At 34.4% G+C, this 13,578-nt stretch overlaps 1 protein-coding gene across 1 annotated transcript in view; it reads left to right on the forward strand.

The window, feature by feature from the left end:
- The window catches only part of LOC150093187 (uncharacterized), a 111,589-nt gene that overhangs the window by 28,018 nt on the left and 69,993 nt on the right, over positions 1–13,578 (forward strand). Inside the window, exon 4 of the mRNA XM_090414180.1 lies at positions 7,924–7,977. Within this exon, the coding sequence (XP_090270306.1) occupies positions 7,924–7,977 (54 nt within the window). The remainder of the gene's footprint in view (positions 1–7,923; positions 7,978–13,578) is intronic.

Consider the following 13,578-nt stretch of genomic DNA (forward strand, 5'->3'; position numbering starts at 1 on the left):
ATCATGTTTAATACCACTTTCCTTCATAATGTGATCCATATAGATAATGAATAACAGAGGGGGATAATGTACATCCTTGTCTCACACCAGATTTAACATTAAGCCATCTTCTTGTACTTCCTTCAATTCTAACTGCTGACTTACAACTCAAATAAAGACTAAGTATTGCTTGATATAATGCCCCATTGACACCATATAACTGTAGCATATTGAATAGCTTCTCTCTTGCCACCTTGTCATATGCCTTTTCCAGATCGACAAAACAGAAATGCAGATCTTTGTTATATTCTCATAATATCTCCACTATTTGTCATAAAGTGAAGAGATATCTGATCCTGACAGCCTCTATTTGGCCTGAATCCAGCTCGTTGTTCACCAAGCTTTTCTTCCACAATTCTTTTCAACCGTTTCTCAAGTATACTGGCATAAATCCTGACTATTAGAGCTCTACTCCAATCATCAGGAATTCTTTCCTCTGTCCAGGCCTTCTGAACTATGCAGTGCAGCTGCTGTAAGACTTTTATACCACCATACTTCAGCATTTCTGGTCGAATATCATCTACTCCTGCTGCCTTTCCACATTTCAAGCCTTTCATGGCTTTTTCTACTTCAAGTATGGATATGTATTCCTGATTGTATGCCTGTTGAGTGTTTTTTACCACTGTGCTATCACTGCTTGTTTCATTTAGCAATTTTTCAAGGTAATTACTCCACACTTCGAGGATATCTTTTTCTCCCGTTTTCATGTCACCTTTATCATCTCTAACTTCTTTTACAGCACTCTTTCCTCCATTTCTAAGCTTCTTCAACAACCTCCAGAGTATCTTACCACCTTCTTGATATTTATTTTCTATGTTCTTGCCAAAATCCTCCTATGACTTTTGTTTAGCTAGTTTTACACAGTGTTTAGCTTTCTTACATTTGTCTCTGTATTCTCTAAGAGCACAAGCTGGCTTATTTGCCAAGAACTTTTGATATGCTTTCTTCTTTTCCTTCACTGCCTCTTTAACTTCCTGTGTCCACCATGGAGTTCTAATTTTTCTATCCTTGCACACAACTTCACCACATGCATCTCTGGTTGAATCAATCAGGGTTTTCCTTAAGGCTTACCACTGAATCTCCAAGGTTTGGTTCTTGTTCTCAAACTCTTTCATTTTTTCTTCAATAATCTTTGTGTATTTTTGTCTACAGTTCACATCTAAGAGCTGCTCAACTTTTATTCGCTTTAAAACTTTCTTACATGTTATTCTTTTCAAAATGAAATTCAATTTTATCCTGCTCAAGACTAAATAGTGATCACTTCCAATTTCAAATCCTCTGTACACTGTGGTGTCCTGCACCAGGGAGAAAACATCACTATCAACAATAACATGATCAATGAGACTTTTCTTATTCCTTGCCTCTTCTCTCCATGTGAATTTGTGCACATTTTTATTTTGGAACATGGTGTTAGTAATAATGAGTCCATGTCCTGAGCAGAAATCCAACAGGTATTTGCCATTATTATTAGCTTTGCTCTTTTCTCCAAATTTTCTCAAAATATTTTTGTATGTCTCACAATCATTTCCTACTCTGCTATTTAGATCCCCAATAAGGACCAACTTTTCCTTTTTCATTGTGTCAGTTGCTTTCTCTAAAGCATCAAAAAATTCCTCCACTTCTACCTTAATAGAACCTTCTGTTGGACCATAGGCAAAAATAAGGCTCATTGTCCAGTTCCCCTTCTAATATTTGCCCACGTCACTCTACTTGAGACTGACTGCCATTCAAGAAGATTAGCCTCGCATTTTGTGTTGAATACTATGGCTACCACTTCTTTTCCTTGATTGTCATTGCTTGAATGTAACATTTTGTATTTATTGCTCTGATAGATCTCACCAGTTTTTGTCTTTTTTTGTTTCAATCATCCCTATTATGTCGATCTGGTACTTATCTAATTCCTCAGTTAGCTCCATTTCTTTGCCATTCTGGCTTCTTATGTTGATAGTACTGGTCTTCAACTCTGGTGATATTGATTTGGGGTGTGTTTTAAGTTTGTTCCAGTAGCTGACTTTTTGCTGTTCGCCCTGGTTCCCTGGTGAAATGAATGGGGGCCTTGTTTAACCGTGCTACACCCCAGCCAGCATGAAATTTTGTCATGTTGTACCATCATTTTGTATATTGGTTTAAGCCAATAAGAATACAATTTTGTCGGCTAAATCCCAAATTGCCAGCCCATCCTCGTTTGTTCAGTATCCAGGTAGATACCCAACAGGGTGCACCACGAGAAGGTGAGGATTGGACATTAGGTCAGAAGCCCTGGTCGGTTCTCTGCATTCCTTTAAAGGCCATGTGGAGGCCTCCTCTAAGTTATACAGCTTTGACCTTTATGCTCCTCATGCAGTTCACTGCTACCATTATCTTGTGCTGCCTCCACAGTATGCTCTTCCAAATTTCATGCTTAGTCCCTTTATTCATCCACTTGATACCTACTTTAATTAGGCTTTTGAAGTTTGGAATACATTCGCACATCAATGTTAAATATCTTTGGGTTAGTTCCTGTGCAGCACTTATCTCCCTCCTGCTTATCATCTCATTCCATGCTATAGCTTCAAACTGTTTCCTAAACTCCATATGAAGACTTCCTCACAGAAGTCTTCATATGGCTATCCACAACCCATGTGATCACTTCATGATCCTTGCCAACTGGAAGAAAGTGTAAAACACCACTCACAATTACATCCTCTAATGAAATGATCAGATCTAAAATTCTCAGTCCTCATGTACCTCCTTTACATACTGCCTGAGGTAGTTGTCATTAAAGAATCAAATTCATTTTCCTTATTCTCAGATGGTTCTCATTCCAATCTATACCACCATAATTAAAATCACCCATAATAATCACCCTTCCCTTGTTCACCAATGCAAGTTGCTTATACATTTCTTTATCACTTCCATTCACATTCCCTGACCTATAGTAACATCCAGCTAAATATATCTTCCTGTCAACCTCCACCTCACACCATACTGATTTAAAACTATTGCCACCATAATTCGTCTACTATCATCAACCTACCTCCCCCACCTTCTTGTCCTTTTTATCCTCACAGAAAACTTCATACCCTTCCATTTCTATTACCCTAAAATACAAGCTAGAATACTAACAATAGATCGTTAAAAATAGAACATGCCGCGTGATGTTATATCACTAAGTATTAAGTATGAAATAGAACATTTTGAAGTAGAGACATGATTGAAAAAAAAAATTGAGTAATCTTGATTAGACTTTCCCAGATTTTTGATATAGATATACAGTCATTACGATTCAGGTTGGGACGATGGAGTAAGGCCTCCACGCTTTCCTTGAACAAATGTTCGAACCTATAACGGGATCTATGTAAGAGGTGAGTCCTGGACCAAAAGATGCTGTGGTCAGTTTCAATCCCGTGTTGAGCCAATCCAGGCTTTTCAGGTTTGTTGTGAAGAATGGAGGATTGATGTTCTTGGATTCTTTTTTCAAGAGAACATCCAGTCTGTCCAAAATAGGAAAGATCACAGTTGCAAGGAATTTGATAAACTCCAGGAAGAGATAAAGTTGAGCGTTTGTCTTTAGGAGAAGGAAAATGAGAAGACAATTTGTTAATAGGTGAAAACGTAGTTGTTAAATCATATTTCTCTAAAATTCTTGCAATACAGTCTGAAATACCGGAGATATAAGGAATAGACACTCGACTTATTGAAACTTTGTTGTTTTGTGGAGGATTATAAGAATTGAGAAGATGTTGTGTACTTTTTTTTAGAAAAGCCATTGAGTTTCATGTGTTGTTGGATAGTAGAAAGTTCTTTCTGTAATAATCAAAAGTAGAACAATTAGTTTTGGCTCTTCTGATGAGGCATTTTATAATTCCTGTTTTTTGACAAGGATGATGGGCTGATTCTTTAAGAATATAACGACCTGTGAACATTGGTTTCCTGTATACTGTAGTTGTAAGAATATTTGAAGGTGACCGGATGAGGAGAACATCTAAAAAAGATAACTGGTTGTTTTCTTCTATTTCCATAGTAAACTTTATACGATGATGCAAGAAATTAATACTGTTTAAAAATTTCCTTCTGAAATGAAATCTTTACAGTCCTTAAGAAAAAATAATCACCTCATTATCACCAAAGCTGACAAGGGAAAAGCAACAGTAGTTATAGACTCAGCTAATTACAGAAGAAAACTTTCTCTTCGAGATCGCTCCACATATCAAGAAATTGATTATAATTCCAACCAACAGACAACTAAAGAAATTAAATTCTCTCCTAGATGAAGTCATCAGTTTAGATAAAGACACGATTGAAAGACTTAAAACTCATTTTGCAAGACCTCCTAGATTTTATGGCCTTCCAAAAATCCATAAGATTGACTATCCTCTTTGTCCATTAGTAGATTGTATTGATTCTCCTACTTACCATATAGCCAAATATCTAGCTAAATTATTGAAATCTTACATTGGCAACTCTAATTCTTTTTTAAAAAACTCCTCAAATTTCTTACAAAAATTAAAAAATTTCTCATTACAACCTACAGATCTTATGATTAGCTTTGATATAGAATCTTTATATACCAATGTACCTCTCAAGGAAACTTTAAAATTACTTGCTGACATCTTTCCTCAAGACATTATAAAACTATTCGATTTCGTATGTCAAAATAAATTTTACAGCCAAGTAGAAGGAACAGCCATGGGAAGTCCTCTTTCTCCTGCTTTAGCCAACTTTTATTTGGAACATTTAGAAAAAGTCCTCTTCTCATCTATTTTCCCTCAACCATCCTTTTGGGTAAGATATATAGATGACATCTTTACTATTTGGCCTCACAGCAAAAACTCTTTACATTCTTTTTTAAAACAGTATTAATTCCTTGCATCATCGTATAAAGTTTACTATGGAAATAGAAGAAAACAACCAGTTATCTTTTTTAGACGTTCTCCTCATCCGGTCACCTTCAAATATTCTTACAACTACAGCATACAGGAAACCAATGTTCACAGGTCGTTATATTCTTAAAGAATCAGCCCATCATCCTTGTCAAAAAACAGGAATTATAAAATGCCTCATCAGAACGGCCAAAACTAATTGTTCTACTTTTGATTATCTACAGAAAGAACTTTCTACTATCCAACAACACATGAAACTCAATGGCTTTTCTAAAAAAAGTACTCAACATCTTCTCAATTCTTATAATCCTCCACAAAACAACAACGCTTCAATACGTCGAGTGCCTATTCCTTATATCTCCGGTATTTCAGACCATATCGCAAGAATTTTAGAGAAATATGATTTAACAACTACGTTTTCACCTATTAACAAATTGTCTTCTCATTTTCCTTCTCCTAAAGACAAACATGACAGCTTTACTCAACTTTATCTCTTCCTGGAGTTTATCAAATTCCTTGCAACTGTGATCTTTCCTATTTTGGACAGACTGGACGTTCTCTTGAAAAAAGAATCCAAGAACATCAATCCTCCATTCTTCACAACAAACCTGAAAAGCCTGGATTGGCTCAACACGGGATTGAAACTGACCACAGCATCTTTTGGTCCAGAACTCGCCTCTTACATAGATCCCGTTATAGGTTCGAACGTTTGTTCAAGGAAATGTGGAGGCCTTACTCCATCATCCCAACCTGAATCATAATGAGTGTATATCTATATCAAAAATCTGGGAAAGTCTAATCAATATTACTCATTAATTTTTTTTTTTTTTTTTTTTTTTCAATCATGTCTCTACTTCAAAATGTTCCGTTTTATACTTAATACTTAGTGATATAACATCACGCTGCGTGTTCTATTTATAACAATATATTGTTAGTATTCTAGCTTGTATTTTTTAAAACTGTTCTTGTAATACCACTGAAGATGGTCTGCTGTTTTCAGACCAAAATATTTGGTTAATTAAATATCTTTCTTGTGTTTACGTGCATTTATCATTCAGTCTTATGGCACAAGTATCCTTAAAACAGCATGTTTCACTTATTCCAGTAATTTTTGGGCAAGTAAATTCAATCAACAAAACCATTTCATCTCCCTTATTTCTGATGCTCCTAGCATTTGTAAATAAACACATCAATTCACTTTTAGGTCTATAATCACTCCTGCCCATACCACTTGTAGCTTATGATTTCCATATACCTAACCATTCCCAATTGCCTTGATCACCACTTAACCTGTCTCTCTCTCTCTCTCTCTCTCTCTCTTTTCAGACTCAATTACATTATATTTCCATACACACATTCACTACTTCTAACATCAACTCTCCTTATACTGTGTCTCCCTGTCCAATTTGCATTCTTGTTCTATCATTATCACTCTCAGTACTACTTTTTTCGGAAGTTTTTCCACTTAGTTATACTACAAATTAAAGATACCAAGAAATTTGTTTGTTTACAAGCAAACAAGTATTAAGCCAAATGATGTGAAGTCATACACCTTTACTATGAGTTGCCCCAGTCCTGAAAATATTTCAGGCACAAACTTGTTTGCTTACACTTGTATAAAGAATTAAACCAAATGTATAATTTCTTGGTATCTTTAATTTGTAGTATAATCAAGTGGAAAAACTTCCAACAACTTTCTCTAATCCAGAGTAATTTAATAATAAGGTGTGATACCTTTTGGCAACTCGTATGTGTAAAAATATGACTTCTGCATTACTTCAACCTTGGTATCACCTCTGGGTCTTGGGTCTGGCTCCCACTGATGAAACATCAATAAAGGTCAAAACCGGTCTGGGTAGTGACTCTTCCCATAATGCTATGCATTATACATACCCGTTAGGATAGGTGCTTTGCATTATGGTATACCAAGGCAAATGATGTGAAGTCATACACCTTTACCAATAGTTGCTCCAGTCGTGAAAATAGTTCGGATGCTAACTTGTTTACTTACACTTGGATAAAGGATTAAACCAAGCATATAATTCTTGGTATCTTTAATTTCTACTGCTGTTTTCATTTACAATCACCTCAGTCTCACTAGTTCCTCTCTCCTGATCTTTTGCTTCACCTCTTACTTCCTCTGCTCTCTTGCTCACATCACTCTTTCCTCCTTGTAGCAGTAGTCAGACTCGCAACGTATCCATTTAATCGCAACTCATCACTTTTGTACATTTCCATCTTTCCTTCAAATGCATCCCACACATTCATAAATTCCACTCCCTTCTCCTTGCACAGCTCTGTCAACATACCATTCATGATCCCTGCTCTTCATCTCAACTCACCATTATCATATCTAGGCAACACACCAACCACCCTTATAACCACACTGTTATCTTTCATTCTCCTCAACACTCTCCTGATGTCCAAACAAGTCATTTGTTCCAATAAAACCACCACCATCATCTCACTTGCTCATCTGCTTCTCTTATTTAATCATAAATTTTCCTGCTAATTCTTCCTTCTGGAAAACACATCTTATGAAATTTTGCATTTACCACACACCTCTTACACAACTTTCCAGGAGTGGCTCCTTGTTCTCTCCTGTCCTATCATGAATTGAAAGATTTCTTTAGCTTTCTCTACTCTATAGAACATTTTTTTTTCATGTGTTTCTATGATGTTCTCCTATCAGTTTAAATTTATAACCCACAAACCTTCGGTCTGTCCTTGGAAAGCACACTAAGCAGTTAATATTATGGTCACTTGTTCTGAATCTCCTCCCACTACTCTACATCTTCAAAAAACCCAAGCAACTCGGAAATTGTTGTTTTCATCTGTATTTTACTTTCCAATTACAGGAAGGGAAAAAAAAATACAAATATCTTTTTTGTATCTGATTTGAAATCATTTACCTTACTTGATCTGCTTGTCATTTTAGGTAGTAAAAATTAAATGTTTTTATATTCATTAGTTCTTAATTGTATTATAAAATTATATCTTTTGTTAAAAAATATTTTCATAGGTTCAACATCAAATGGAAACTTCGCTAATTTTGAAAATGCTTTCAACTCAGGAGGTAAGATATTTTCGAAATAAATATTTTTATTTGGATTGTATTCTGTTCTAAAATCAAATACATATATCTGAAGCTGTCAAGTTTCTTCTTCTTTCTCGTACATAGTTAACTACAATCAGAAATTTAGCTTCTTTTTTACATTTTCAAAGATTTGTGATTGTGGATTAAAAATTAGTTTTTTTAGTCTTCATGATTTCTGATGCTGTGCATCTCGGTGTTTGCATTATATCTAAATTACTTGGAAGCTGTTATCATTTATGTAGCACTTCCAAATTTCCAACTTCTTTCTTACTATTAGTCATACTTAATATGCCATACTTTTAAAAGAGGATAATGCATATGTTTGGTGTAGTATTCATTTTCTGCAAAAAAAAGGGCAGTTTCTTCGTGGTCTTTTAGTAGTCTGCTTGCTTTGAACAACTAGTTGTTATCATCCCTTTTCTACAAGGAATTTATATTTTTGATTAAAAATAAAATAAATCCTCTACTGCCTTTATTTTCAAAGATTGGATTTTCAAAGATCTGCAGGTGGTGGTAAGCTAGTCTCCACCTTTCAGCTATCACTGACTGATAGCCAAGCTCAATGCTGTCAGTGAATCAGCACATGACAGTGACAGCTGTTCCTGAACACTAACAGGTGTGTGTGTGTGTGTGTGTACATATGTTAGCCTGAGATACTATAAGCTCAATGGTCAGCTTTCTAAATGCTGAATTATGAACCTAAGAGAGGAAATTTAATTTCCTTTAATTAAGCAGTTCAATTAAATACCATAAACCAGGTTTCATATTATCAGACATGAAAAACACTTCAGGAATCTTCCCTATTAAGCAATTATCGTATTACAGCTAGAATGATAAAATTGATAAGTATAATGCTTGATTTTGATTGCTTACTTTATTTTCCTTAAATCGACTTGTATTCATTCTGTGATCTGCTGAAAATGATTAAAAATAATTTCACACACAAATGCCCTTCCTACTGAAAGAAAAATTTTCTGACCTTTCATTACTAAGTCTCATGACATTGTTGGTAATGCTATGAAGCTTAGAAGGTGCAGGGTTAGAGAAGTTGTATAGGATGATGATGTGCTCCTTTAGAAGGATTCGAATAGGCTGGCAAACAATGAGGTTGAACACACTCTACATTGGTAGCTGCTGACACTGTGACACATACACATAGATAGAATGCTGTTTTAGGGAATTGCTGCTTTGTGGAGTGGTAATGGCAAAGTAATACAGAGCTGAGGTTATAACGGATTCCAATAGCAATGGAAAAAATGTTGAGCAATAAGAGAGAAGGAGGTTCTGAAGCACTTTATAAATTCTGTTAGACAAAACCATGACTATTGTGCATAGATTTGGTGGATTGCTTTCATGAGCATTATATGAGGTTGAAGTGAAGGAAGAGGAAATTTAGAGATGAATGATTCAGACTAATGTGATTAATTTCTGAATGTGATATTAATGTAATATTATGATTGGCTGTGATGGTAAATTAAAAGAGAAGGGTACTGCAGCATTGTTCATAGTTCTTTTGTGAAATATGAAGATATTGGAATACTGGTTAGGAATTCCATTTAAAGGATACAAGTGTGTAGAGAGCATTTGAAATTGGAAATGACATTACTTAGTTTTAAGTACGATAAAAATGAATATCACATTGAAAAGAACAATGTGTAAGAAAGTTAAAAAGAATTAAGTTGAGCAGCTTTTATACAAAAGTTGCTATAAAAACTATATAAACATTATTGAAGAAAAAATTAAACAATTAAAAAAAAAAATTTTTTTTTTTAGTCTCAATGGCAAACTCTGAAGAAAACTGATTAATTCTGTTGCAGAGGCATGTAGAGAAATTGTCTCTACAAGGATAGAAAAATAAGAACACCATGGTGGACACAAGAAATTGAAAACCGATCCCAGAAGGGAATGAAACATACCAAAAGTTCCCAGCAAACAAAGTGGAAAACGCACTAAAAGAATACAGAAAAAAAAATGTAAGAGAGCTAAGCTATGTATAAAATTAGCTAAACAAAAGTCATGGGGAGACTTTGGTAAGAATATAGAAGATAAATATTGGGAAAGTGGCTAAATGTTCTCTATGCTATTGAAAAAATGGAAGAGGAAGAGGGAAGATGGAAGAGGACAAATGTAAAAGGAATCAAAGATAATAAAGGTGATGTGAAAACTGAAGATAATGATATCCTAGACATCTGGAGTTGAGCAGCTTTATCGTCAAAGATCGAATTACTTTGAAAGACTGTTAAGCAAAACAAGTAGTGACAGAACTTACTGAAAATTTTCAAGAGGAATGCAAAGAGAAGTACATATCAATATTTGAAGTAGAAAAATTCCACATTTCAAAAACTTGAAATGTGGACAGACAGCTGGACTAGATGGTATTTGACCAGAAATACTTACATATGGAGGTATGAAAATTTTGCAGTAGCTTCACTGCATGATTCAGAGGGGCTGGTCAAAGATTGAATTCCAGATGATTAGAATAGAGCTATCATAGGTTCCATGTATAAAAAAATGGAATAAAGCTGAATATGAAAATTACAGAGGAATTTCGCTACAGGTAAGGTTTATGCAAAGATACTTGAAACGAGGCATAGAAAAATTATTAAGAGAAACTGGGATAAAAATAATGTGGGTTCAGTCAAAATAGAAGTTGTGAAGATTAGATTTTCACTTTATGACAAATAGTGGAGAAATTGTGGGAATATAACATGAATCTGTAATTTTCTATATCTGGAAAAGGCATATGACAGGGTGCCCAGAGAAATGCTTTTTAAAACACTATAAAATCATGTAAAATCAGGTGTAAGACAAGTATGTACATTGTATTCATTCTTATTCATCATCTATATGGATCACAATATGAAAGAAAGCAATATTAAATCTGATATTAGAATTGGCAATATCAAGCTTAGCTATTTGCTTTACAGATGATGTTGTACTCCTAAACATATCCAGTACAAATCTCCAGGATTCTCTAATTAAATTGAATAAGCTGTAACAAATTTGGCATATAAAATAATTGGCATGTAAATAACAAGGAAAATAATTCAGCTTTTTGGGCATAGTTTTTAATGAATATGACAAATTAAATTTAGAAATAGATCTTAGAATAAGCAAATCTGGTATGGTGGCGAACCAGTTGAATAAATTTTATGTGGAATAAGAAAGAAATTAGCCAAAACACTAAACTAGCAGTATACAAGACAGAATTCAAACCAGTTTTAAGTTATGGATCTGAGAGTTGGGTTAGAAACTTGATCAAAAATTAGAGACCACAGATATAAGAGTTCTGAGAAAAATTAGCACCCTGAACTGATGCCATGAATGACAGAATCGTATTAAAAATGAAGACAGCAAAAGGTGTTTGTTGCCAAGATGGAAAGGAAAAAAGATCTAGAGGAAGATCAAAGTCTAGGTCAGTGATTGCAAACCTTATAGGTTCGGTGTGTTAAAAATTTGGAAAATGCTTATCCTGACTCTGCTGGCATGCCCCCCTCCCCCAAACAAAAGAGAAATAATTCTTTACATATTCATTTAGTCTGCGTGGTTAGCCTAGTGGCTATGCGTTTCGCAACCATATGCCTGAGGAAGGAGTGTCCTAGGTTCGATTCCCATCGATGATGTGAGGAGCTTAAAGATCTTCCTCAGCCATAGCTGGTCTTGGGCATAGACAGCAGGGTTTTTTCCACCAATTTATCTGGGGTTTTTCATCCTGCAAGCACTGTTTTATTCTAATTTTCACATTTCTTATCTTATTGTTTAATAATTATTGGTCATTTAAAGTATTATAAGAAACAAGAACAGTGCATATAACCAACTTCATTATTTCTCTTTTTTGAATATCTTCAACATTCTAGTCTGATTTTTGCATGATTATGTTCTGCCAAGAAACTTGGCTGAAAACTTTGCTCTAAAAATGTGTTATGTAGTATACTAAATAATTTTTATTATGACCTTCTCCTTCAGTATCTATTTCTTAACAAATTAAACCACTTTTGTATAACTTTTAAACTTTTATTATTAATTAGAAACCTTTTCACTAAGACTTCTATGATTTCTAATAACTTGAATAATGGAACTGATGTTTGTGTAATTAAAATGTAATTATGATATGAAAATTACTTTCTGATGGCATTTCTCCTACCTTATCATTCATTCATTGGACTTTTATAAACTCTAATACAGTAACCTACTGTTTATTTGACTTTCAAAACAGTCATTCTTTAAAGTTTTAACTCACGAGTGTTTCTGTGCACTCAGATGGAATTTTATTATCTTATTTTTTCCTCTTCCTTTTCTCTCTGTTAACATTGGCTATTACTCTTTATACGTATATAGAAGTATGCTAAGCTTCAATATAGCATAAATTAGATAATATAACAAAAAAATAATTATAATGTTGTTAAAAAAAACACTTAAAAATTCACTTTTTTTCTGCTTGTCATCTTAGTGGATATAGTTTTATGGTGTAAACTCCTTGTTAGTTGACTGTGAAATACTGATGTTTATTCTGACTTTTTGTAGAGCAAAGATTTGCAAGCATTTATACATATGGCCTGTTTTTGTCATTTGTGCATTATGTTACATGCAAATATTTCATAGTGCATGTTAAAATCTGTCTGTTTGTTCTTCCTTTCTGAAAAATGTCAGTTTTCTATTCAGTTTGCTGATTTCTATCATCTGTGTACCACAGAACTAAAAGAATATTCTCTTTTTCTTAGTACAAACTTGCATATCCTGTTAATTGCCTATAGCAGGAGTGGCCAACTACATGTCCTATTGGAGCCAAAATAATTCCGGTAAGACTTAGAAGAGCCATATCCTTTGACTGATGTGATGGTATGGAAGTGAGTGAGTGTGCACATGGTGAGGTGGATGGTGGGGATGCAGAAGCTATGTATGCCTGTCACAACACATTAATTACACTTCTGGCACTCATCTGTCAGTATTGTTCAACATATTGTTGTGCGAGTCCATTGACAGTGCTTGTTATAGTTGATCTCCTTTTCAAGTGCTTAGAAATGTCACATAAAAACATAAATGCGAAGAGGAATACAGAGTTTTAGGCCAGAGTGGGAAGATGAGTTTCTTTTTGTGAAACCACAAAGTAAACCAAGGTGTGCCATATGCGAAATAACACTTGCGCAATTCAAAGCCAGCAATTTCATGCATCATTATGACATGCATCACAGTAATTTTAGTAAAGAATTTCCTCTTGGCTCTGATCTGAGGCGAACTAATCTTTTAACTTTGAAAGAACAACTCCATGGGCAGGGTAAACTGATGTTCATGTTTATCAAAGAAACTGATTTTACTTTTGAGGCTGGTTTTATTTTAGCATTTAATATTGCACAGGCAAAATGTCTGTATATGGAAGGAGAATTTGTTAAGAAGAATATTGCACAACTAATTTCAGTTTATACCTGGATAATAAAAAAACTACTCAAACCGATTGAACAGATGCCATTCTCCAGGCATACAATTAAAAGGAGAATTTTTGAATCAGTGCTGACATTGTAAATAACTTTCACCATAACTTGAAAAACTGTGCTGCATTTAGTCTGACTTTAGATGAATCTA

Source organism: Typopeltis vanoorti, chromosome 24, assembly GCF_054136105.1.
Source record: "Typopeltis vanoorti isolate ZY-2024b chromosome 24, IOZ_Tvanoo_1.0, whole genome shotgun sequence".
Classification (NCBI taxonomy): domain Eukaryota; kingdom Metazoa; phylum Arthropoda; class Arachnida; order Uropygi; family Thelyphonidae; genus Typopeltis; species Typopeltis vanoorti.